The following is a 25132-nucleotide window of genomic DNA, read 5'->3' as shown; positions in this document are numbered from 1 at the left end:
TACTATACTGTACTATAACTATACAGCCATTGTACTATACTGTACTATAACTATAGAGCCATTGTACTATACTGTACTAAAACTATAGAGCCCTTGTACTATACTATAACTATACAGCCATTGTACTATACTGTACTATAACTATAGAGCCATTGTACTATACTATAACTATACAGCCATTGTACTATACTATAACTATAGAGCCATTGTACTATACTATACTATAACTATACAGCCATTGTACTGTACTATAACTATAGAGCCATTGTACTATACTGTACTATAACTATACAGCCATTGTACTATACTATAACTATACAGCCATTGTACTATACTATAACTATAGAGCCATTGTACTATACTATACTATAACTATACAGCCATTGTACTATACTATAACTATAGAGCCATTGTACTATACTGTACTATAACTATAGAGCCATTGTACTATACTATAACTATAGAGCCATTGTACTATACTATACTATAACTATAGAGCCATTGTACTATACTGTACTATAACTATAGAGCCATTGTACTATACTATAACTATAGAGCCATTGTACTATACTGTACTATAACTATAGAGCCATTGTACTATACTATAACTATAGAGCCATTGTACTATACTGTACTATAACTATACAGCCATTGTACTATACTATAACTATAGAGCCATTGTACTATACTGTACTATAACTATAGAGCCATTGTACTATACTATAACTATACTGCCATTGTACTATACTATAACTATAGAGCCATTGTACTATACTGTACTATAACTATAGAGCCATTGTACTATACTATAACTATAGAGCCATTGTACTATACTATAACTATAGCCATTGTACTATACTATACTATAACTATAGAGCCATTGTACTATACTATAACTATAGAGCCATTGTACTATACTATACTATAACTATAGAGCCATTGTACTATACTATAACTATAGAGCCATTGTACTATACTGTACTATAACTATAGAGCCATTGTACTATACTATAACTATAGAGCCATTGTACTATACTGTACTATAGAGCCATTGTACTATACTATAACTATAGAGCCATTGTACTATACTGTACTATAACTATAGAGCCATTGTACTATACTATAACTATAGAGCCATTGTACTGTACTATAACTATAGAGCCATTGTACTATACTATAACTATAGAGCCATTGTACTATACTGTACTATAACTATACAGCCATTGTACTATACTATAACTATAGAGCCATTGTACTATACTATAACTATAGAGCCATTGTACTATACTGTACTATAACTATAGAGCCATTGTACTATAACTATACTATAACTATAGAGCCATTGTACTATACTATAACTATAGAGCCATTGTACTATACTATAACTATAGAGCCATTGTACTATACTGTACTATACTATACTATAGCCATTGAGCCATTGTACTATACTATAACTATAGAGCCATTGTACTATACTATAACTATAGAGCCATTGTACTATACTATAACTATAGAGCCATTGTACTATACTATAACTATACAGCCATTGTACTATACTGTACTATAACTATAGAGCCATTGTACTATACTGTACTATAACTATAGAGCCATTGTACTATACTATACTATAACTATAGAGCCATTGTACTATACTATAACTATAGAGCCATTGTACTATACTATAACTATACAGCCATTGTACTATACTATAACTATACAGCCATTGTACTATACTATAACTATACAGCCATTGTACTATACTGTACTATAACTATAGAGCCATTGTACTATACTGTACTATAACTATAGAGCCATTGTACTATACTGTACTATAACTATAGAGCCATTGTACTATACTATAACTATAGAGCCATTGTACTATACTGTACTATAACTATAGAGCCATTGTACTATACTATAACTATACAGCCATTGTACTATACTATAACTATAGAGCCATTGTACTATACTATACTATAACTATAGAGCCATTGTACTATACTATAACTATACAGCCATTGTACTATACTATAACTATACAGCCATTGTACTATACTATAACTATAGAGCCATTGTACTATACTATACTATAACTATAGAGCCATTGTACTATACTATACTATAACTATAGAGCCATTGTACTATACTGTACTATAACTATAGAGCCATTGTACTATACTATAACTATACAGCCATTGTACTATACTATAACTATACAGCCATTGTACTATACTATAACTATACAGCCATTGTACTATACTGTACTATAACTATAGAGCGATTGTACTATACTGTACTATAACTATAGAGCCATTGTACTATACTACTATAACTATACAGCCATTGTACTATACATATAACTATAGAGCCATTGTACTATACTGTACTATAACTATAGAGCCATTGTACTATACTATAACTATACAGCCATTGTACTATACTATAACTATACAGCCATTGTACTATACTATAACTATAGAGCCATTGTACTATACTGTACTATAACTATAGAGCCATTGTACTATACTATACTATAACTATAGAGCCATTGTACTATACTGTACTATAACTATAGAGCCATTGTACTATACTATAACTATAGAGCCATTGTACTATACTATAACTATAGAGCCATTGTACTATACTATACTATAACTATAGAGCCATTGTACTATACTATACTATAACTATACAGCCATTGTACTATACTATACTATAACTATAGAGCCATTGTACTATACTATAACTATAGAGCCATTGTACTATACTATAACTATAGAGCCATTGTACTATACTATAACTATACAGCCATTGTACTATACTATAACTATACAGCCATTGTACTATACTGTACTATAACTATAGAGCCATTGTACTATACTATACTATAACTATAGAGCCATTGTACTATACTGTACTATAACTATAGAGCCATTGTACTATACTATAACTATACAGCCATTGTACTATACTATAACTATAGAGCCATTGTACTATACTATAACTATACAGCCATTGTACTATACTGTACTATAACTATAGAGCCATTGTACTATACTGTACTATAACTATAGAGCCATTGTACTATACTATACTATAACTATAGAGCCATTGTACTATACTGTACTATAACTATAGAGCCATTGTACTATACTATAACTATACAGCCATTGTACTATACTATAACTATACAGCCATTGTACTATACTATAACTATACAGCCATTGTACTATACTGTACTATAACTATAGAGCGATTGTACTATACTGTACTATAACTATAGAGCCATTGTACTATACTGTACTATAACTATAGAGCCATTGTACTATACTGTACTATAACTATAGAGCCATTGTACTATACTATACTATAACTATAGAGCCATTGTACTATACTATAACATTGTACTATACTATACTATAACTATAACTATACAGCCATTGTACTATACTATAACTATAGAGCCATTGTACTATACTGTACTATAACTATAGAGCCATTGTACTATACTATACTATAACTATAGAGCCATTGTACTATACTGTACTATAACTATAGAGCCATTGTACTATACTATAACTATAGAGCCATTGTACTATACTATAACTATAGAGCCATTGTACTATACTGTACTATAACTATAGAGCCATTGTACTATACTGTACTATAACTATAAGCCATTGTACTATACTGTACTATAACTATACAGCCATTGTACTATACTGTACTATAACTATAGAGCCATTGTACTATACTGTACTATAACTATAGAGCCATTGTACTATACTGTACTATAACTATAGAGCCATTGTACTATACTGTACTATAACTATAGAGCCATAGTACTATAACTATAGAGCCATTGTACTATACTGTACTATAACTATAGAGCCATTGTACTATACTATACTATAACTATACAGCCATTGTACTATACTATAACTATAGAGCCATTGTACTATACTATACTATAACTATACAGCCATTGTACTATACTATAACTATAGAGCCATTGTACTATACTGTACTATAACTATAGAGCCATTGTACTATACTATACTATAACTATACAGCCATTGTACTATACTATAACTATAGAGCCATTGTACTATACTATAACTATAGAGCCATTGTACTATACTACTATAACTATAGAGCCATTGTACTATACTGTACTATAACTATAGAGCCATTGTACTATACTATACTATAACTATACAGCCATTGTACTATACTATAACTATAGAGCCATTGTACTATACTGTACTATAACTATAGAGCCATTGTATATACTATAACTATAGAGCCATTGTACTATACTGTACTATAACTATAGCCATTGTACTATACTATAACTATAGAGCCATTGTACTATACTATAACTATAGAGCCATTGTACTATACTGTACTATAACTATAGAGCCATTGTACTATACTGTACTATAACTATACAGCCATTGTACTATACTGTACTATAACTATACAGCCATTGTACTATACTATAACTATAGAGCCATTGTACTATACTGTACTTAACTATAGAGCCATTGTACTATACTATACTATAACTATACAGCCATTGTACTATACTATAACTATAGAGCCATACTATAACTATAACTAGAGCCATTGTACTATACTGTACTATAACTATAGAGCCATTGTACCACTTAACTATAGAGCCATTGTACTATACTATACTATAACTATACAGCCATTGTACTATACTATAACTATAGAGCCATTGTACTATACTGTACTATAACTATAGAGCCATTGTACTATACTGTACTATAACTATAGAGCCATTGTACTATACTGTACTATAACTATACAGCCATTGTACTATACTATAACTATAGAGCCATTGTACTATACTATAACTATACAGCCATTGTACTATACTGTACTATAACTATAGAGCCATTGTACTATACTGTACTATAACTATACAGCCATTGTACTATACTATAACTATACAGCCATTGTACTATACTATAACTATAGAGCCATTGTACTATACTATACTATAACTATACAGCCATTGTACTGTACTATAACTATAGAGCCATTGTACTATACTATAACTATAGAGCCATTGTACTATACTGTACTATAACTATAGAGCCATTGTACTATACTGTACTATAACTATACAGCCATTGTACTATACTATACTATAACTATAGAGCCATTGTACTATACTATACTATAACTATAGAGCCATTGTACTATACTATAACTATAGAGCCATTGTACTATACTGTACTATAACTATACAGCCATTGTACCATAACTGAGCCATTGTACTATACTACTATAACTATAGAGCCATTGTACTATACTATAACTATAGAGCCATTGTACTATACTGTACTATAACTATAGAGCCATTGTACTATACTATAACTATAGAGCCATTGTACTATACTGTACTATAACTATAGAGCCATTGTACTATACTGTACTATAACTATAGAGCCATTGTACTATACTATAACTATACTGCCATTGTACTATACTATAACTATACAGCCATTGTACTATACTATACTATAACCATTGTACTACTATAACTATAGAGCCATTGTACTATACTATAACTATAGAGCCATTGTACTATACTGTACTATAACTATAGAGCCATTGTACTATACTGTACTATAACTATAGAGCCATTGTACTATACTATAACTATACAGCCATTGTACTATACTATACTATACTGCCATTGTACTATACTATAACTATAGAGCCATTGTACTATACTATAACTATAGAGCCATTGTACTATACTATAACTATACTGTTGTACTATACTATAACTATAGAGCCATTGTACTATACTATAACTATAGAGCCATTGTACTATACTATAACTATAGAGCCATTGTACTATACTGTATATAACTATACAGCCATTGTACTATACTATAACTATAGAGCCATTGTACTATACTATAACTATACTGCCATTGTACTATACTATAACTATAGAGCCATTGTACTATACTATAACTATACAGCCATTGTACTATACTATAACTATACTGCCATTGTACTATACTATAACTATACTGCCATTGTACTATACTATAACTATACAGCCATTGTACTATACTATACTATAACTATACTGCCATTGTACTATACTATAACTATACAGCCATTGTACTATACTATACTATAACTATACAGCCATTGTACTATACTATAACTATACTGCCATTGTACTATACTATAACTATAGAGCCATTGTACTATACTATAACTATACAGCCATTGTACTATACTATAACTATACTGCCATTGTACTATACTATAACTATACAGCCATTGTACTATACTATACTATAACTATACAGCCATTGTACTATACTATAACTATACTGCCATTGTACTATACTATAACTATACAGCCATTGTACTATACTATAACTATACAGCCATTGTACTATACTATAACTATACAGCCATTGTACTATACTATACTATAACTATACAGCCATTGTACTATACTATAACTATACTGCCATTGTACTATACTATAACTATAGAGCCATTGTACTATACTATAACTATACAGCCATTGTACTATACTATAACTATACTGCCATTGTACTATACTATAACTATACTGCCATTGTACTATACTATAACTATAGAGCCATTGTACTATACTATAACTATAGAGCCATTGTACTATACTATAACTATACAGCCATTGTACTATACTATAACTATACTGCCATTGTACTATACTATAACTATACAGCCATTGTACTATACTATACTATAACTATACAGCCATTGTACTATACTATAACTATACTGCCATTGTACTATACTATAACTATAGAGCCATTGTACTATACTATAACTATACAGCCATTGTACTATACTATAACTATACTGCCATTGTACTATACTATAACTATACTGCCATTGTACTATACTATAACTATACTGCCATTGTACTATACTATAACTATAGAGCCATTGTACTATACTATAACTATACAGCCATTGTACTATACTATAACTATACTGCCATTGTACTATACTATAACTATACTGCCATTGTACTATACTATAACTATACAGCCATTGTACTATACTATACTATAACTATACTGCCATTGTACTATACTATAACTATACAGCCATTGTACTATACTATACTATAACTATACTGCCATTGTACTATACTATAACTATACAGCCATTGTACTATACTATAACTATACAGCCATTGTACTATACTATAACTATAGAGCCATTGTACTATACTATAACTATACTGCCATTGTACTATACTATAACTATACAGCCATTGTACTATACTATAACTATACAGCCATTGTACTATACTATACTATAACTATACAGCCATTGTACTATACTATAACTATAGAGCCATTGTACTATACTATACTATAACTATAGAGCCATTGTACTATACTATAACTATACTGCCATTGTACTATACTATAACTATAGAGCCATTGTACTATACTATAACTATACTGCCATTGTACTGTACTATAACTATACAGCCATTGTACTATACTGTACTATAACTATACAGCCATTGTACTATACTGTACTATAACTATACAGCCATTGTACTATACTGTACTATAACTATACAGCCATTGTACTATACTATAACTATAGAGCCATTGTACTATACTATAACTATACAGCCATTGTACTATACTGTACTATAACTATACTGCCATTGTACTATACTGTACTATAACTATACTGCCATTGTACCGGGTGGAGAAGAGACGGGACAGTTCGAAAACTAATGATGTAATTCTCAGTTTATAACCTGTTGTAAATTGTTTCATGTTCAGTTCTCTCGAGAATAAACGCTGCTGATTGGTTTTGGTCTGTCATTTTATGCAAATAAGAGTCTTACTAATTCTTAGGAGTGGACAGAGTGTTTAATTTAATTGGGTATTAAAACATATTAATTCCCGTAACAGATTTTAATTATGATAATTTATTCTCTTAACTGACTGTATAAATGTGTAAATGTTGTCATAATGCATTACAGACTGGTGTGACTGATTATATTATTATTGGTATTATTGATGGTATTATTAATGTTGTCTCTCTCTAAATGAATCACCACAACACATCCCTGCTGCTACTTGATGAGGTCACTAGGTGTTGTGTTAAGGCTGCTACAATATCATTGAGTTACACAACTACTTTAGCTGTACTTTAGCTACAGCTTTTAAATGTTATAAAACATCATTCATCAATAGTGTTAAGGCTAGAGGTCGACCGATTAATCGGAATGGACGATTAATTAGGGACGATTTCAAGTTTTCATTACAGTCGGAAATCGGAATGTTTGGACATCGATTTTGCCGTTTTTTTTTTACACCTTTATTTAACCAGGCAAGGGTTAACTGGCCTAGGAACAGTGGGTTAACTGGTCTAAACAGTGGGTTAACTGGTCTAGGAACAGTGGGTTAACTGGTCTAGGAACAGTGGGTTAACTGGTCTAGGAACAGTGGGTTAACTGGTCTAGGAACAGTGGCTAACTGGTCTAGGAACAGTGGGTTAACTGGTCTAGGAACAGTGGGTTAACTGGTCTAGGAACAGTGGGTTAACTGGTCTAGGAACAGTGGGTTAACTGGTCTAGGAACAGTGGGTTAACTGGTCTAGGAACAGTGGGTTAACTGGTCTAGGAACAGTGGGTTAACTGGTCTAGGAACAGTGGGTTAACTGGTCTAGGAACAGTGGGTTAACTGGCCTAGGAACAGTGGGTTAACTGGTCTAGGAACAGTGGGTTAACTGGTCTAGGAACAGTGGGTTAACTGGTCTAGGAACAGTGGGTTAACTGGCCTAGGAACAGTGGGTTAACTGGTCTAGGAACAGTGGGTTAACTGGTCTAGGAACAGTGGGTTAACTGGTCTAGGAACAGGGGGTTAACTGGCCTAGGAACAGTGGGTTAACTGGTCTAGGAACAGTGGGTTAACTGGTCTAGGAACAGTGGGTTAACTGGTCTAGGAACAGTGGGTTAACTGGTCTAGGAACAGTGGGTTAACTGGCCTAGGAACAGTGGGTTAACTGGCCTAGGAACAGTGGGTTAACTGGTCTAGGAACAGTGGGTTAACTGGCCTAGGAACAGTGGGTTAACTGGTCTAGGAACAGGGGTTAACTGGCCTAGGAACAGTGGGTTAACTGGTCTAGGAACAGTGGGTTAACTGGTCTAGGAACAGTGGGTTAACTGGTCTAGGAACAGTGGGTTAACTGGCCTAGGAACAGTGGGTTAACTGGTCTAGGAACAGTGGGTTAACTGGTCTAGGAACAGTGGGTTAACTGGTCTAGGAACAGTGGGTTAACTGGTCTAGGAACAGTGGGTTAACTGGTCTAGGAACAGTGGGTTAACTGGTCTAGGAACAGTGGGTTAACTGGTCTAGGAACAGTGGGTTAACTGGTCTAGGAACAGTGGGTTAACTGGCCTAGGAACAGTGGGTTAACTGGTCTAGGAACAGTGGGTTAACTGGTCTAGGAACAGTGGGTTAACTGGTCTAGGAACAGTGGGTTAACTGGTCTAGGAACAGTGGGTTAACTGGTCTAGGAACAGTGGGTTAACTGGCCTAGGAACAGTGGGTTAACTGGTCTAGGAACAGTGGGTTAACTGGTCTAGGAACAGTGGGTTAACTGGTCTAGGAACAGGGGGTTAACTGGCCTAGGAACAGTGGGTTAACTGGTCTAGGAACAGTGGGTTAACTGGCCTAGGAACAGTGGGTTAACTGGTCTAGGAACAGTGAGTTAACTGGTCTAGGAACAGTGGGTTAACTGGCCTAGGAACAGTGGGTTAACTGGCCTAGGAACAGTGGGTTTACTGGTCTAGGAACAGTGGGTTTACTGGTCTAGGAACAGTGGGTTTACTGGTCTAGGAACAGTGGGTTTACTGGTCTAGGAACAGTGGGTTAACTGGTCTAGGAACAGTGGGTTTACTGGCCTAGGAACAGTGGGTTTACTGGTCTAGGAACAGTGGGTTTACTGGCCTAGGAACAGTGGGTTTACTGGTCTAGGAACAGTGGGTTAACTGGTCTAGGAACAGTGGGTTAACTGGTCTAGGAACAGTGGGTTAACTGGTCTAGGAACAGGGGGTTAACTGGCCTAGGAACAGTGGGTTAACTGGTCTAGGAACAGTGGGTTAACTGGTCTAGGAACAGTGGGTTAACTGGTCTAGGAACAGTGGGTTAACTGGCCTAGGAACAGTGGGTTAACTGGTCTAGGAACAGTGGGTTAACTGGTCTAGGAACAGTGGGTTAACTGGTCTAGGAACAGTGGGTTAACTGGTCTAGGAACAGTGGGTTAACTGGTCTAGGAACAGTGGGTTAACTGGTCTAGGAACAGTGGGTTAACTGGTCTAGGAACAGTGGGTTAACTGGTCTAGGAACAGGGGTTAACTGGCCTAGGAACAGTGGGTTAACTGGTCTAGGAACAGTGGGTTAACTGGTCTAGGAACAGTGGGTTAACTGGCCTAGGAACAGTGGGTTAACTGGTCTAGGAACAGTGGGTTAACTGGTCTAGGAACAGTGGGTTAACTGGTCTAGGAACAGTGGGTTAACTGGTCTAGGAACAGTGGGTTAACTGGTCTAGGAACAGTGGGTTAACTGGTCTAGGAACAGTGGGTTAACTGGCCTAGGAACAGTGGGTTAACTGGTCTAGGAACAGTGGGTTAACTGGCCTAGGAACAGTGGGTTAACTGGTCTAGGAACAGTGGGTTAACTGGCCTAGGAACAGTGGGTTAACTGGTCTAGGAACAGTGGGTTAACTGGTCTAGGAACAGTGGGTTAACTGGCCTAGGAACAGTGGGTTAACTGGTCTAGGAACAGTGGGTTAACTGGTCTAGGAACAGTGGGTTAACTGGTCTAGGAACAGTAGGTTAACTGGTCTAGGAACAGTGGGTTAACTGGTCTAGGAACAGTGGGTTAACTGGTCTAGGAACAGTGGGTTAACTGGTCTAGGAACAGTGGGTTAACTGGTCTAGGAACAGTGGGTTAACTGGCCTAGGAACAGTGGGTTAACTGGTCTAGGAACAGTGGGTTAACTGGTCTAGGAACAGTGGGTTAACTGGTCTAGGAACAGTGGGTTAACTGGTCTAGGAACAGTGGGTTAACTGGTCTAGGAACAGTGGGTTAACTGGTCTAGGAACAGTGGGTTAACTGGTCTAGGAACAGTGGGTTAACTGGTCTAGGAACAGTGGGTTAACTGGTCTAGGAACAGTGGGTTAACTGGCCTAGGAACAGTGGGTTAACTGGCCTAGGAACAGTGGGTTAACTGCCCTAGGAACAGTGGGTTAACTGGCCTAGGAACAGTGGGTTAACTGGCCTAGGAACAGTGGGTTAACTGCCTCGTTCAGGGGCAGAATGACAGATTTTCCTTGTCAGCTCGGAGGATCCAATCTTGCAACTTCCAGGTTAACTAGTCCAAAGCAATAACGACCTGCCTGCCTCTCGTTGCACCTCCACAAGGTGACTCCCTCATACGCGAACGCAGTACGCAGTAAGCCAAGATAAGTTGCTAGCTAGCATTAAACTTATCTTAAAAAACAATCAATCATAATCACTATTTAACTACACATGGTTGATGATATTACTAGATATTATCTAGCGTGTCCTGCTAGATAATATATATAATCTGACTGAGCATACAAGTATCAAGCATTGCGCTGTTTATGACTTCAAGCCAATCAACTCCCGAGATGAGGCTGGTGTAACCGAAGTGAAATGGCTAGCTAGTTAGCGCACGCTAATAGCGTTTCAAACGTAACTCGCTTTGAGCCTTGGAGTGGTTGTTTCCCTTGCTCTGCATGGGAAACGCTGCTTCAGGGTGGCTGTTGTCGTTGTGTTCCTGGTTCGAGCCCAGGGAGGAGCGAGGAGAGGGACGGAAGCTATACTGTTACACTGGCAATACTAAAGTGACTATAAGAACATCCAATAGTCAAAGGTTAATGAAATACAAATGGTATAGAGGGAAATAGTCCTATAATTTCTATAATAACTACAACCTAAAACTTCTTACCTGGGAATATTGAAGACTCATGTTAAAAGGAACCACCAGCTTTCATATGTTCTCATGTTCTGAGCAAGGACCTTAAACATTAGCTTTCTTACATAGCACATATTGCACTTTTACTTCTCCAACACTGTGTTTTTGCATTATTTAAACCAAATTGAACATGTTTCATTATTTATTTCAGGCTAAATTGATTTTATTGATGTATTATATTAAGTTAAAATAAGTGTTCATTCAGTATTGTTGTAATTGTCATTATTACAAATAAATATAATGTGTTCATTCAGTTGTAATTGTCATTATTACAAACACATTTTTATTTTTTTATTGGCCGATTAATCGGTATCGGCTTTTTTGGTCGTCCAATAATCGGTATCGGTATCTGCGTTGAAAAATCATAATCGGTCGACCTCTAGTTAAGGCTGCTACAATATCATTGAGTTACACAGCTACTTTAGCTGTTTTAAATTTTAAATGTTATAAAACAGCATTCAACATGAGTCAGACAAATCTTACATTTATCCAGTGTGTCAGCAAGCTCCTTCTGGTTCATTTTCCTCAGGATGTGCAGTGTGATCTTCAGAGCCCCCTCTCTGGCACTGCTCTCCTGCTTCTCATCTTCAGCGTCCACCACTTCCTTATCCTGATTCTGACTCTCAAAGCCTTCTGGGAGTTCTGGACTAAGGATCCTCTTGAATATCTTCAGCTCGTTCTTCACAAATGTCATAATATTCTGTTCAAGCATCTGGAATAAATTAAGTAAATGAGTTAAGCAAGAGACAAATGCTTCTCATTAACACATTAATGAATGATTGACAGATCAACTTTACTTGAGGTCAACAAAAACAAATGTACATAACAGGACCACATACACTGAATATGGAGGCCAGGTCTGTTTGATGACTCTGGGAAGACTGACCCCTGAGAATCTCTGACTCTGATCTCTCCTGTTGGTTTCTGTGGACAAAACATGAGATTACATCTCCTCATCCAGGGAGTCACACCACACAGTACACACACACACACACACACACACACACACACACACACACACACACACACACACACACACACACGCACACACACACACACACACACACACACACACACACACACACAGGGAGGGAATGTTGTGTTTGTTTAATATTGTTTTAGGACTATGAAGATGGACAATATGATGAGCCTATGGATTATGAAAACAACAACAATAAATGGGAAAATGGGAGGAGAAATGACTAGAGACAGTGTTGTTTAACTCACTGACCAGGACCCATGAGTTCTTCTTACCTTTGTTCAGTAGAAAAGTCTCCCTCTCTAAACTCTATAGGATGATCCATAGACCAGTCACTCTTCATGGACACACAGCTGGGAACAGGGGAGGCTGGTCTCTCCTGCTTGATTGGGCTTCAACACAACAGAGACAAACATTACATCTCTCATCTACTCTGAGCTCAGATGGGGAAACATAAGAAGTCTATCAGATGGTTTCATTTCAGAGAGACGCAAATCATGTTTTTTTTGCAAAATGCTGTATATCTCACTCACTCTCAAATGTGACCGACCGGCTCAATTTGGTAATTCACTAAATAAACTAAATATATAGTGTTTTTGGTTTATGTTTAATTGTTTGTTATGCTATAAGTGGTTATTTTATGGTTGTAAGTGATACAATTATCTAGAAGATTGTATATTGTATATATATATATATATATTACTACTGCAGTTGCGACATAATTCTAGTAGATGGCAGCAGAAGACCCCTAATGACATTTCAGAAGATTAGTTTAGTTTTCTCCCTGGATACACCACCACTCCCCTCACAGGAAAACTCCTGTGTGCTTCTTTCTGTCCCTTTCCACACTGCTAACGCAAGAGGAAGGACTGAAACAGCATTTAACAGATTACTGTGAAGTAATATAATGATGATTAATGTTTATTATTACCTGGTTTTATGCTCATGTTTTGAAATTATACTTCATTAATATAACAATTATCAATAAACCTGAAAAGGAATTTAGTCACCTCTGGTCTATAAAAATGTATTTTCCAGGTACATTCATCACTGTCAAATTTATCAACCAGCATCGGGCTGCTCTGCCTTCTCTCTCTAGTAGTCAACTCAGCCCTGCTAAAAGCTTGTGTCTTCACTCTGCCTTCTCTCTCTAGTAGTCAACTCAGCCCTGCTAAAAGCTTGTGTCTTCACTCTGCCTTCTCTCTCTAGTAGTCAACTCAGCCCTGCTAAAAGCTTGTGTCTTCACTCTGCCTTCTCTCTCTAGTAGTCAACTCAGCCCTGCTAAAAGCTTGTGTTTTCACTCTGCCTTCTCTCTCTAGTAGTCAACTCAGCCCTGCTAAAAGCTTGTGTCTTCACTCTGCCTTCTCTCTCTAGTAGTCAACTCAGCCCTGCTAAAAGCTTGTGTCTTCACTCTGCCTTCTCTCTCTAGTAGTCAACTCAGCCCTGCTAAAAGCTTGTGTTTTCACTCTGCCTTCTCTCTCTAGTAGTCAACTCAGCCCTGCTAAAAGCTTGTGTCTTCACTCTGCCTTCTCTCTCTAGTAGTCAACTCAGCCCTGCTAAAAGCTTGTGTCTTCACTCTGCCTTCTCTCTCTAGTAGTCAACTCAGCCCTGCTAAAAGCTTGTGTCTTCACTCTGCCTTCTCTCTCTAGTAGTCAACTCAGCCCTGCTAAAAGCTTGTGTCTTCACTCTGCCTTCTCTCTCTAGTAGTCAACTCAGCCCTGCTAAAAGCTTGTGTCTTCACTCTGCCTTCTCTCTCTAGTAGTCAACTCAGCCCTGCTAAAAGCTTGTGTCGTTACTCTGCCTTCTCTCTCTAGTAGTCAACTCAGCCCTGCTAAAAGCTTGTGTCTTCACTCTGCCTTCTCTCTCTAGTAGTCAACTCAGCCCTGCTAAAAGCTTGTGTTGTCACTCTGCCTTCTCTCTCTAGTAGTCAACTCAGCCCTGCTAAAAGCTTGTGTCTTCACTCTGCCTTCTCTCTCTAGTAGTCAACTCAGCCCTGCTAAAAGCTTGTGTCTTCACTCTGCCTTCTCTCTCTAGTAGTCAACTCAGCCCTGCTAAAAGCTTGTGTTTTCACTCTGCCTTCTCTCTCTAGTAGTCAACTCAGCCCTGCTAAAAGCTTGTGTCGTTACTCTGCCTTCTCTCTCTAGTAGTCAACTCAGCCCTGCTAAAAGCTTGTGTCTTCACTCTGCCTTCTCTCTCTAGTAGTCAACTCAGCCCTGCTAAAAGCTTGTGTCGTTACTCTGCCTTCTCTCTCTAGTAGTCAACTCAGCCCTGCTAAAAGCTTGTGTCTTCACTCTGCCTTCTCTCTCTAGTAGTCAACTCAGCCCTGCTAAAAGCTTGTGTCTTCACTCTGCCTTCTCTCTCTAGTAGTCAACTCAGCCCTGCTAAAAGCTTGTGTCGTTACTCTGCCTTCTCTCTCTAGTAGTCAACTCAGCCCTGCTAAAAGCTTGTGTCTTCACTCTGCCTTCTCTCTCTAGTAGTCAACTCAGCCCTGCTAAAAGCTTGTGTCTCACTCTGCCTTCTCTCTCTAGTAGTCAACTCAGCCCTGCTAAAAGCTTGTGTTGTTACTCTGCCTTCTCTCTCTAGTAGTCAACTCAGCCCTGCTAAAAGCTTGTGTCGTTACTCTGCCTTCTCTCTCTAGTAGTCAACTCAGCCCTGCTAAAAGCTTGTGTCGTCACTCTGCCTTCTCTCTCTAGTAGTCAACTCAACTTGTGTTTTCACTCTGCCTTGTGTTTTCACTCTGCCTTCTCTCTCTAGTAGTCAACTCAGCCCTGCTAAAAGCTTGTGTCGTCACTCTGCCTTCTCTCTCTAGTAGTCAACTCAGCCCTGCTAAAAGCTTGTGTTGTTACTCTGCCTTCTCTCTCTAGTAGTCAACTCAGCCCTGCTAAAAGCTTGTGTCGTCACTCTGCCTTCTCTCTCTAGTAGTCAACTCAGCCCTGCTAAAAGCTTGTGTTTTCACTCTGCCTTCTCTCTCTAGTAGTCAACTCAGCCCTGCTAAAAGCTTGTGTTGTTACTCTGCCTTCTCTCTCTAGTAGTCAACTCAGCCCTGCTAAAAGCTTGTGTCTTCACTCTGCCTTCTCTCTAGTAGTCAACTCAGCCCTGCTAAAAGCTTGTGTCGTTACTCTGCCTTCTCTCTCTAGTAGTCAACTCAGCCCTGCTAAAAGCTTGTGTCTTCACTCTGCCTTCTCTCTCTAGTAGTCAACTCAGCCCTGCTAAAAGCTTGTGTCGTCACTCTGCCTTCTCTCTCTAGTAGTCAACTCAGCCCTGCTAAAAGCTTGTGTCTTCACTCTGCCTTCTCTCTCTAGTAGTCAACTCAGCCCTGCTAAAAGCTTGTGTCTTCACTCTGCCTTCTCTCTCTAGTAGTCAACTCAGCCCTGCTAAAAGCTTGTGTCTTCACTCTGCCTTCTCTTCTCTCTCTAGTAGTCAACTCAGCCCTGCTAAAAGCTTGTGTTGTTACTCTGCCTTCTCTCTCTAGTAGTCAACTCAGCCCTGCTAAAAGCTTGTGTCTTCACTCTGCCTTCTCTCTCTAGTAGTCAACTCAGCCCTGCTAAAAGCTTGTGTCTTCACTCTGCCTTCTCTTCTCTCTCTAGTAGTCAACTCAGCCCTGCTAAAAGCTTGTGTTTTCACTCTGCCTTCTCTCTCTAGTAGTCAACTCAGCCCTGCTAAAAGCTTGTGTCTTCACTCTGCCTTCTCTCTCTAGTAGTCAACTCAGCCCTGCTAAAAGCTTGTGTCTTCACTCTGCCTTCTCTCTCTAGTAGTCAACTCAGCCCTGCTAAAAGCTTGTGTCTTCACTCTGCCTTCTCTCTCTAGTAGTCAACTCAGCCCTGCTAAAAGCTTGTGTCTTCACTCTGCCTTCTCTCTCTAGTAGTCAACTCAGCCCTGCTAAAAGCTTGTGTCTTCACTCTGCCTTCTCTCTCTAGTAGTCAACTCAGCCCTGCTAAAAGCTTGTGTCTTCACTCTGCCTTCTCTCTCTAGTAGTCAACTCAGCCCTGCTAAAAGCTTGTGTTGTCACTCTGCCTTCTCTCTCTAGTAGTCAACTCAGCCCTGCTAAAAGCTTGTGTCTTCACTCTGCCTTCTCTCTCTAGTAGTCAACTCAGCCCTGCTAAAAGCTTGTGTCTTCACTCTGCCTTCTCTCTCTAGTAGTCAACTCAGCCCTGCTAAAAGCTTGTGTCTTCACTCTGCCTTCTCTCTCTAGTAGTCAACTCAGCCCTGCTAAAAGCTTGTGTCTTCACTCTGCCTTCTCTCTCTAGTAGTCAACTCAGCCCTGCTAAAAGCTTGTGTCTTCACTCTGCCTTCTCTCTAGTAGTCAACTCAGCCCTGCTAAAAGCTTGTGTCTTCACTCTGCCTTCTCTCTCTAGTAGTCAACTCAGCCCTGCTAAAAGCTTGTGTCGTTACTCTGCCTTCTCTCTCTAGTAGTCAACTCAGCCCTGCTAAAAGCTTGTGTCTTCACTCTGCCTTCTCTCTCTAGTAGTCAACTCAGCCCTGCTAAAAGCTTGTGTCTTCACTCTGCCTTCTCTTCTCTCTCTAGTAGTCAACTCAGCCCTGCTAAAAGCTTGTGTCTTCACTCTGCCTTCTCTTCTCTCTCTAGTAGTCAACTCAGCCCTGCTAAAAGCTTGTGTCTTCACTCTGCCTTCTCTCTCTAGTAGTCAACTCAGCCCTGCTAAAAGCTTGTGTCTTCACTCTGCCTTCTCTTCTCTCTCTAGTAGTCAACTCAGCCCTGCTAAAAGCTTGTGTCTTCACTCTGCCTTCTCTCTCTAGTAGTCAACTCAGCCCTGCTAAAAGCTTGTGTCTTCACTCTGCCTTCTCTCTCTAGTAGTCAACTCAGCCCTGCTAAAAGCTTGTGTCGTCACTCTGCCTTCTCTCTCTAGTAGTCAACTCAGCCCTGCTAAAAGCTTGTGTCTTCACTCTGCCTTCTCTCTCTAGTAGTCAACTCAGCCCTGCTAAAAGCTTGTGTCTTCACTCTGCCTTCTCTCTCTAGTAGTCAACTCAGCCCTGCTAAAAGCTTGTGTTTTCACTCTGCCTTCTCTCTCTAGTAGTCAACTCAGCCCTGCTAAAAGCTTGTGTCGTCACTCTGCCTTCTCTCTCTAGTAGTCAACTCAGCCCTGCTAAAAGCTTGTGTTGTCACTCTGCCTTCTCTCTCTAGTAGTCAACTCAGCCCTGCTAAAAGCTTGTGTCTTCACTCTGCCTTCTCTCTCTAGTAGTCAACTCAGCCCTGCTAAAAGCTTGTGTCTTCACTCTGCCTTCTCTCTCTAGTAGTCAACTCAGCCCTGCTAAAAGCTTGTGTCGTTACTCTGCCTTCTCTCTCTAGTAGTCAACTCAGCCCTGCTAAAAGCTTGTGTCGTCACTCTGCCTTCTCTCTCTAGTAGTCAACTCAGCCCTGCTAAAAGCTGATGTATGTTGATGCTAATGCTATGTACAATAATGTATGCTAATGCTATGTACAATAATGTATGTTGATGCTAATATGATGTACAATAATGTATGTTGATGCTAATGCTATGTACAATAATGTATGTTGATGCTAATGCTATGTACAATAATGTATGTTGATGCTAATGCTATGTACAATAATGTATGTTAATGCTAATGCTATGTACAATAATGTATGTTGATGCTAATGCTATGTACACTAATGTATGTTGATGCTAATGCTATGTACACTAATGTATGTTGATGCTAATGCTATGTACAATAATGTATGTTGATGCTAATGCTATGTACAATAATGTATGTTGATGCTAATGCTATGTACAATAATGTATGTTGATGCTAATGCTATGTACAATAATGTAGTTTGATGCTAATGCTATGTACACTAATGTATGTTGATGCTAATGCTATGTACACTAATGTATGTTGATGCTAATGCTATGTACAATAATGTATGTTGATGCTAATGCTATGTACAATAATGTATGTTGATGCTAATGCTATGTACAATAATGTATGTTGATGCTAATGCTATGTACAATAATGTATGTTGATGCTAATGCTATGTACAATAATGTATGTTGATGCTAATGCTATGTACAATAATGTATGTTGATGCTAATGCTATGTACACTAATGTATGTTGATGCTAATGCTATGTACAATAATGTATGTTGATGCTAATATGATGTACAATATTGAGTTATGTTTCCATATGATAACAATAGACTAATATATTCAATATGCCATAAACTATCGTTTTTTTAAACAGTTTCACTAATTAATTCTAATTAACTTAATCATGATGACCCCTCACTATTGACATTAGTTGCACTAATTGCACTGTTTGTCTACATAACCTGGTTCAAGTATTCATGACATCACCCTGAAGACACAGTGATGCTGAAACGTTGGTAAAAACCCAATAAATTACTGGGAGTTTATATATGGAGTTTATACATGGAGTTTATACATGGAGTTTATACATGGAGTTTATATATGGAGTTTATATATGGAGTTTATATATGGAGTTTATATATGGAGTTTATATATGGAGTTTATATATGGAGTTTATACATGGAGTTTATACATGGAGTTTATACATGGAGTTTATATATGGAGTTTATATATGGAGTTTATATATGGAGTTTATACATGGAGTTTATACATGGAGTTTATACATGGAGTTTATACATGGAGTTTATACATGGAGTTTATATATGGAGTTTATATATGGAGTTTATATATGGAGTTTATATATGGAGTTTATATATGGAGTTTATATATGGAGTTTATACATGGAGTTTATACATGGAGTTTATACATGGAGTTTATACATGGAGTTTATACATGGAGTTTATACATGGAGTTTATACATGGAGTTTATACATGGAGTTTATACATGGAGTTTATACATGGAGTTTATACATGGAGTTTATACATGGAGTTTATACATGGAGTTTATACATGGAGTTTATACATGGAGTTTATACATGGAGTTTATACATGGAGTTTATACATGGAGTTTATACATGGAGTTTATACATGGAGTTTATACATGGAGTTTATACATGGAGTTTATATATGGAGTTTATATATGGAGTTTATATATGGAGTTTATATATGGAGTTTATATATGGAGTTTATACATGGAGTTTATACATGGAGTTTATACATGGAGTTTATATATGGAGTTTATACATGGAGTTTATACATGGAGTTTATACATGGAGTTTATACATGGAGTTTATATATGGAGTTTATATATGGAGTTTATATATGGAGTTTATACATGGAGCTTATACAGTATATGGAGCTTATATATGGAGTTTATACAGTATATGGAGTTTATATATGGAGTTTATACAGTATATGGAGTTTATACATGGAGTTTATATATGGAGTTTATACATGGAGTTTATATATGGAGTTTATATATGGAGTTTATACATGGAGTTTATATATGGAGTTTATATATGGAGTTTATATATGGAGTTTATACATGGAGTTTATACATGGAGTTTATATATGGAGTTTATACATGGAGTTTATACATGGAGTTTATACATGGAGTTTATACATGGAGTTTATACATGGAGTTTATACATGGAGTTTATATATGGAGTTTATACATGGAGTTTATACATGGAGTTTATACATGGAGTTTATACATGGAGTTTATACATGGAGTTTATACATGGAGTTTATACATGGAGTTTATACATGGAGTTTATATATGGAGTTTATACAGTATATGGAGTTTATACATGGAGTTTATATATGGAGTTTATACAGTATATGGAGTTTATATATGGAGTTTATACAGTATATGGAGTTTATACATGGAGTTTATATATGGAGTTTATACAGTATATGGAGTTTATACAGTATATGGAGTTTATACAGTACATGGAGTTTATATATGGAGTTTATACAGTATATGGAGTTTATATATGGAGTTTATATATGGAGTTTATACAGTATATGGAGTTTATATATGGAGTTTATATATGGAGTTTATACAGTATATGGAGTTTATATATGGAGTTTATATATGGAGTTTATACAGTATATGGAGTTTATATATGGAGTTTATACATGGAGTTTATACATGGAGTTTATACATGGAGTTTATACATGGAGTTTATATATGGAGTTTATACATGGAGTTTATACATGGAGTTTATACATGGAGTTTATACATGGAGTTTATACATGGAGTTTATACATGGAGTTTATACATGGAGTTTATACATGGAGTTTATATATGGAGTTTATACATGGAGTTTATACATGGAGTTTATACATGGAGTTTATACATGGAGTTTATATATGGAGTTTATACAGTATATGGAGTTTATACATGGAGTTTATATATGGAGTTTATACAGTATATGGAGTTTATATATGGAGTTTATACAGTATATGGAGTTTATACATGGAGTTTATATATGGAGTTTATACAGTATATGGAGTTTATACAGTATATGGAGTTTATACAGTATATGGAGTTTATACAGTACATGGAGTTTATATATGGAGTTTATACAGTATATGGAGTTTATATATGGAGTTTATATATGGAGTTTATACAGTATATGGAGTTTATATATGGAGTTTATATATGGAGTTTATACAGTATATGGAGTTTATATATGGAGTTTATATATGGAGTTTATACAGTATATGGAGTTTATATATGGAGTTTATACATGGAGTTTATACATGGAGTTTATACATGGAGTTTATATATGGAGTTTATACATGGAGTTTATACATGGAGTTTATACATGGAGTTTATACATGGAGTTTATACATGGAGTTTATACATGGAGTTTATACATGGAGTTTATACATGGAGTTTATATATGGAGTTTATACATGGAGTTTATACATGGAGTTTATACATGGAGTTTATACATGGAGTTTATACATGGAGTTTATATATGGAGTTTATATATGGAGTTTATATATGGAGTTTATACAGTATATGGAGTTTATATATGGAGTTTATACAGTATATGGAGTTTATATATGGAGTTTATACAGTATATGGAGTTTATACATGGAGTTTATACATGGAGTTTATACATGGAGTTTATATATGGAGTTTATACATGGAGTTTATACATGGAGTTTATACATGGAGTTTATACATGGAGTTTATACATGGAGTTTATATATGGAGTTTATACATGGAGTTTATACATGGAGTTTATATATGGAGTTTATATATGGAGTTTATACATGGAGTTTATACATGGAGTTTATACATGGAGTTTATACATGGAGTTTATATATGGAGTTTATATATGGAGTTTATATATGGAGTTTATACAGTATATGGAGTTTATATATGGAGTTTATACAGTATATGGAGTTTATATATGGAGTTTATACAGTATATGGAGTTTATACATGGAGTTTATATATGGAGTTTATATATGGAGTTTATACATGGAGTTTAAATATGGAGTTTATATATGGAGTTTATACATGGAGTTTATATATGGAGTTTATATATGGAGTTTATATATGGAGTTTATATATGGAGTTTATATATGGAGTTTATATATGGAGTTTATATATGGAGTTTATACATGGAGTTTATATATGGAGTTTATACATGGAGTTTATATATGGAGTTTATACATGGAGTTTATACATGGAGTTTATACATGGAGTTTATACATGGAGTTTATACATGGAGTTTATACATGGAGTTTATACATGGAGTTTATACATGGAGTTTATACATGGAGTTTATACATGGAGTTTATACATGGAGTTTATACATGGAGTTTATACATGGAGTTTATACATGGAGTTTATATATGGAGTTTATACAGTATGTGGAGTTTATACATGGAGTTTATATATGGAGTTTATACAGTATATGGAGTTTATATATGGAGTTTATACAGTATATGGAGTTTATACATGGAGTTTATATATGGAGTTTATACAGTATATGGAGTTTATACAGTATATGGAGTTTATACAGTACATGGAGTTTATATATGGAGTTTATATATGGAGTTTATACAGTATATGGAGTTTATATATGGAGTTTATATATGGAGTTTATACAGTATATGGAGTTTATATATGGAGTTTATACAGTATATGGAGTTTATATATGGAGTTTATATATGGAGTTTATACAGTATATGGAGTTTATATATGGAGTTTATATATGGAGTTTATACAGTATATGGAGTTTATATATGGAGTTTATACATGGAGTCTATACAGTATATGGAGTTTATACAGTATATGGAGTTTATATATGGAGTTTATACATGGAGTCTATACAGTATATGGAGTTTATACAGTATATGGAGTTTATATATGGAGTTTATATATGGAGTTTATACATGGAGTTTATACAGTATATGGAGTTTATACAGTATATGGAGTTTATACAGTATATGGAGTTTATACATTGAGTTTATATATGGAGTTTATATATGGAGTTTATATATGGAGTTTATGTATGGAGTTTATATATGGAGTTTATATATGGAGTTTATACAGTATATGGAGTGCGACTCAATTTATCATTTATATCTTATAGTTTATTAGCGGTTAGCTAGAACCTCCACATAAAAAAATATCTGGGTGTGCTCCAGCTCATGTTTTCTATTAGAAAAACAATTGGAACCATTTCCCTGTTTGACCGCTAGGTGTTATGGGTATTATGACATCTCCACTGTGGGGCTCTATAAAACTATTGGAACCATTTCCCTGTTTGACCGCTAGGTGTTATGGGTATTATGACACCTCCACTGTGGGGCTCTATAAAACTATTGGAACCATTTTCCTGTTTGACCGCTAGGTGTTATGGGTATTATGACACCTTCACTGTGGGGCTCTATAAAACTATTGGAACCATTTCCCTGTTTGACCGCTAGGTGTTATGGGTATTATGACACCTCCACTGTGGGGCTCTATAAAACTATTGGAACCATTTCCCTGTTTGACCGCTAGGTGTTATGGGTATTATGACACCTCCACTGTGGGGCTCTATAAAACTATTGGAACCATTTTCCTGTTTGACCGCTAGGTGTTATGGGTATTATGACACCTCCACTGTGGGGCTCTATAAAACTATTGGAACCATTTTCCTGTTTGATCGCTAGGTGTTATGGGTATTATGACACCTCCACTGTGGGGCTCTATAAAACTATTGGAACCATTTCCCTGTTTGACCGCTAGGTGTTATGGGTATTATGACACCTCCACTGTGGGGCTCTATAAAACTATTGGAACCATTTCCCTGTTTGACCGCTAGGTGTTATGGGTATTATGACACCTCCACTGTGGGGCTCTATAAAACTATTGGAACCATTTTCCTGTTTGACCGCTAGGTGTTATGGGTATTATAACACCTCCACTGTGGGGCTTTATGGTGCAAATTAAATGGGAGAATCTAGAGAATAATATTAGTTTAATCTTGCTGTGATGTTCTCAGTAAAATGTCACTAAACTCTATTTAAAATGTAATATCTTAGAACAGTAATATTTTACCCATATCAGCCTTCATTGCTGATGAAAAAACACAACTGAAAAGATGGTGGATATTGTGTTTTGGATATAAACAATTCATAAAATCTTTAAAAAATGGTCCTCTCACCTCTTAGATTTGGTGCCATGTTCCCCAGAGACATTCTTTTTAGAGGCAGGGCCCCCCTTCTCTCTCTCCCCAGTGAGACTCATTTTAGAGGCAGGGCCCCCCTCCTCTCTCTCCCCAGTGAGACTCATTTTAGAGGCAGGGCCCCTCTCCTCTCTCTCCCCAGTGAGACTCATTTTAGAGCACTGACCCCTAAACAGAGATCCAACATGTTGGTTGTGGTTAACACAGTGACAATTCATTATTGAAGGTCAATTGTTCTATTTGATGCATTATCTCTTAGAAATAAAACATTTACTAACAGACACATCCAAACAGTCAGGTGATATAATTAATAGATAACTAATACAAATAATACCAATATAAACATAGTAATATTATTAATAATAATAATGTCTCTTTCTCTTTTAATAATTTCTCTCATTCTAGTGTGTTGCTTTGTTCAACAGGTATGATATTATTATGCTGTTACTGAATTCAGTTCATAATATCGATGTTAAGAA

The 25132-nt window shown here is 36.4% G+C and overlaps 1 protein-coding gene across 1 annotated transcript in view; it reads right to left on the bottom strand.

Annotated features, from left to right (window-relative positions):
- The window catches only part of LOC127925164 (NLR family CARD domain-containing protein 3-like), a 43857-nt gene extending 19036 nt beyond the window's left edge, over positions 1–24821 (bottom strand). The window contains 4 exon segments of the mRNA XM_052509936.1: positions 12574–12802; positions 12930–13014; positions 13345–13461; positions 24633–24821. Of these exon segments, the coding sequence (XP_052365896.1) occupies positions 12574–12802; positions 12930–13014; positions 13345–13461; positions 24633–24805 (604 nt within the window). The 5' untranslated portion in view covers positions 24806–24821.
- Between the last annotated feature and the right edge of the window lie 311 nt (positions 24822–25132).

The sequence above is a fragment of the Oncorhynchus keta genome, unplaced genomic scaffold (genome assembly GCF_023373465.1).
Source record: "Oncorhynchus keta strain PuntledgeMale-10-30-2019 unplaced genomic scaffold, Oket_V2 Un_contig_5211_pilon_pilon, whole genome shotgun sequence".
NCBI lineage: Eukaryota > Metazoa > Chordata > Actinopteri > Salmoniformes > Salmonidae > Oncorhynchus > Oncorhynchus keta.
Note: the sequence above shows the minus strand (reverse complement) of the source record. Positions and strands in the feature narration are given on the sequence as shown.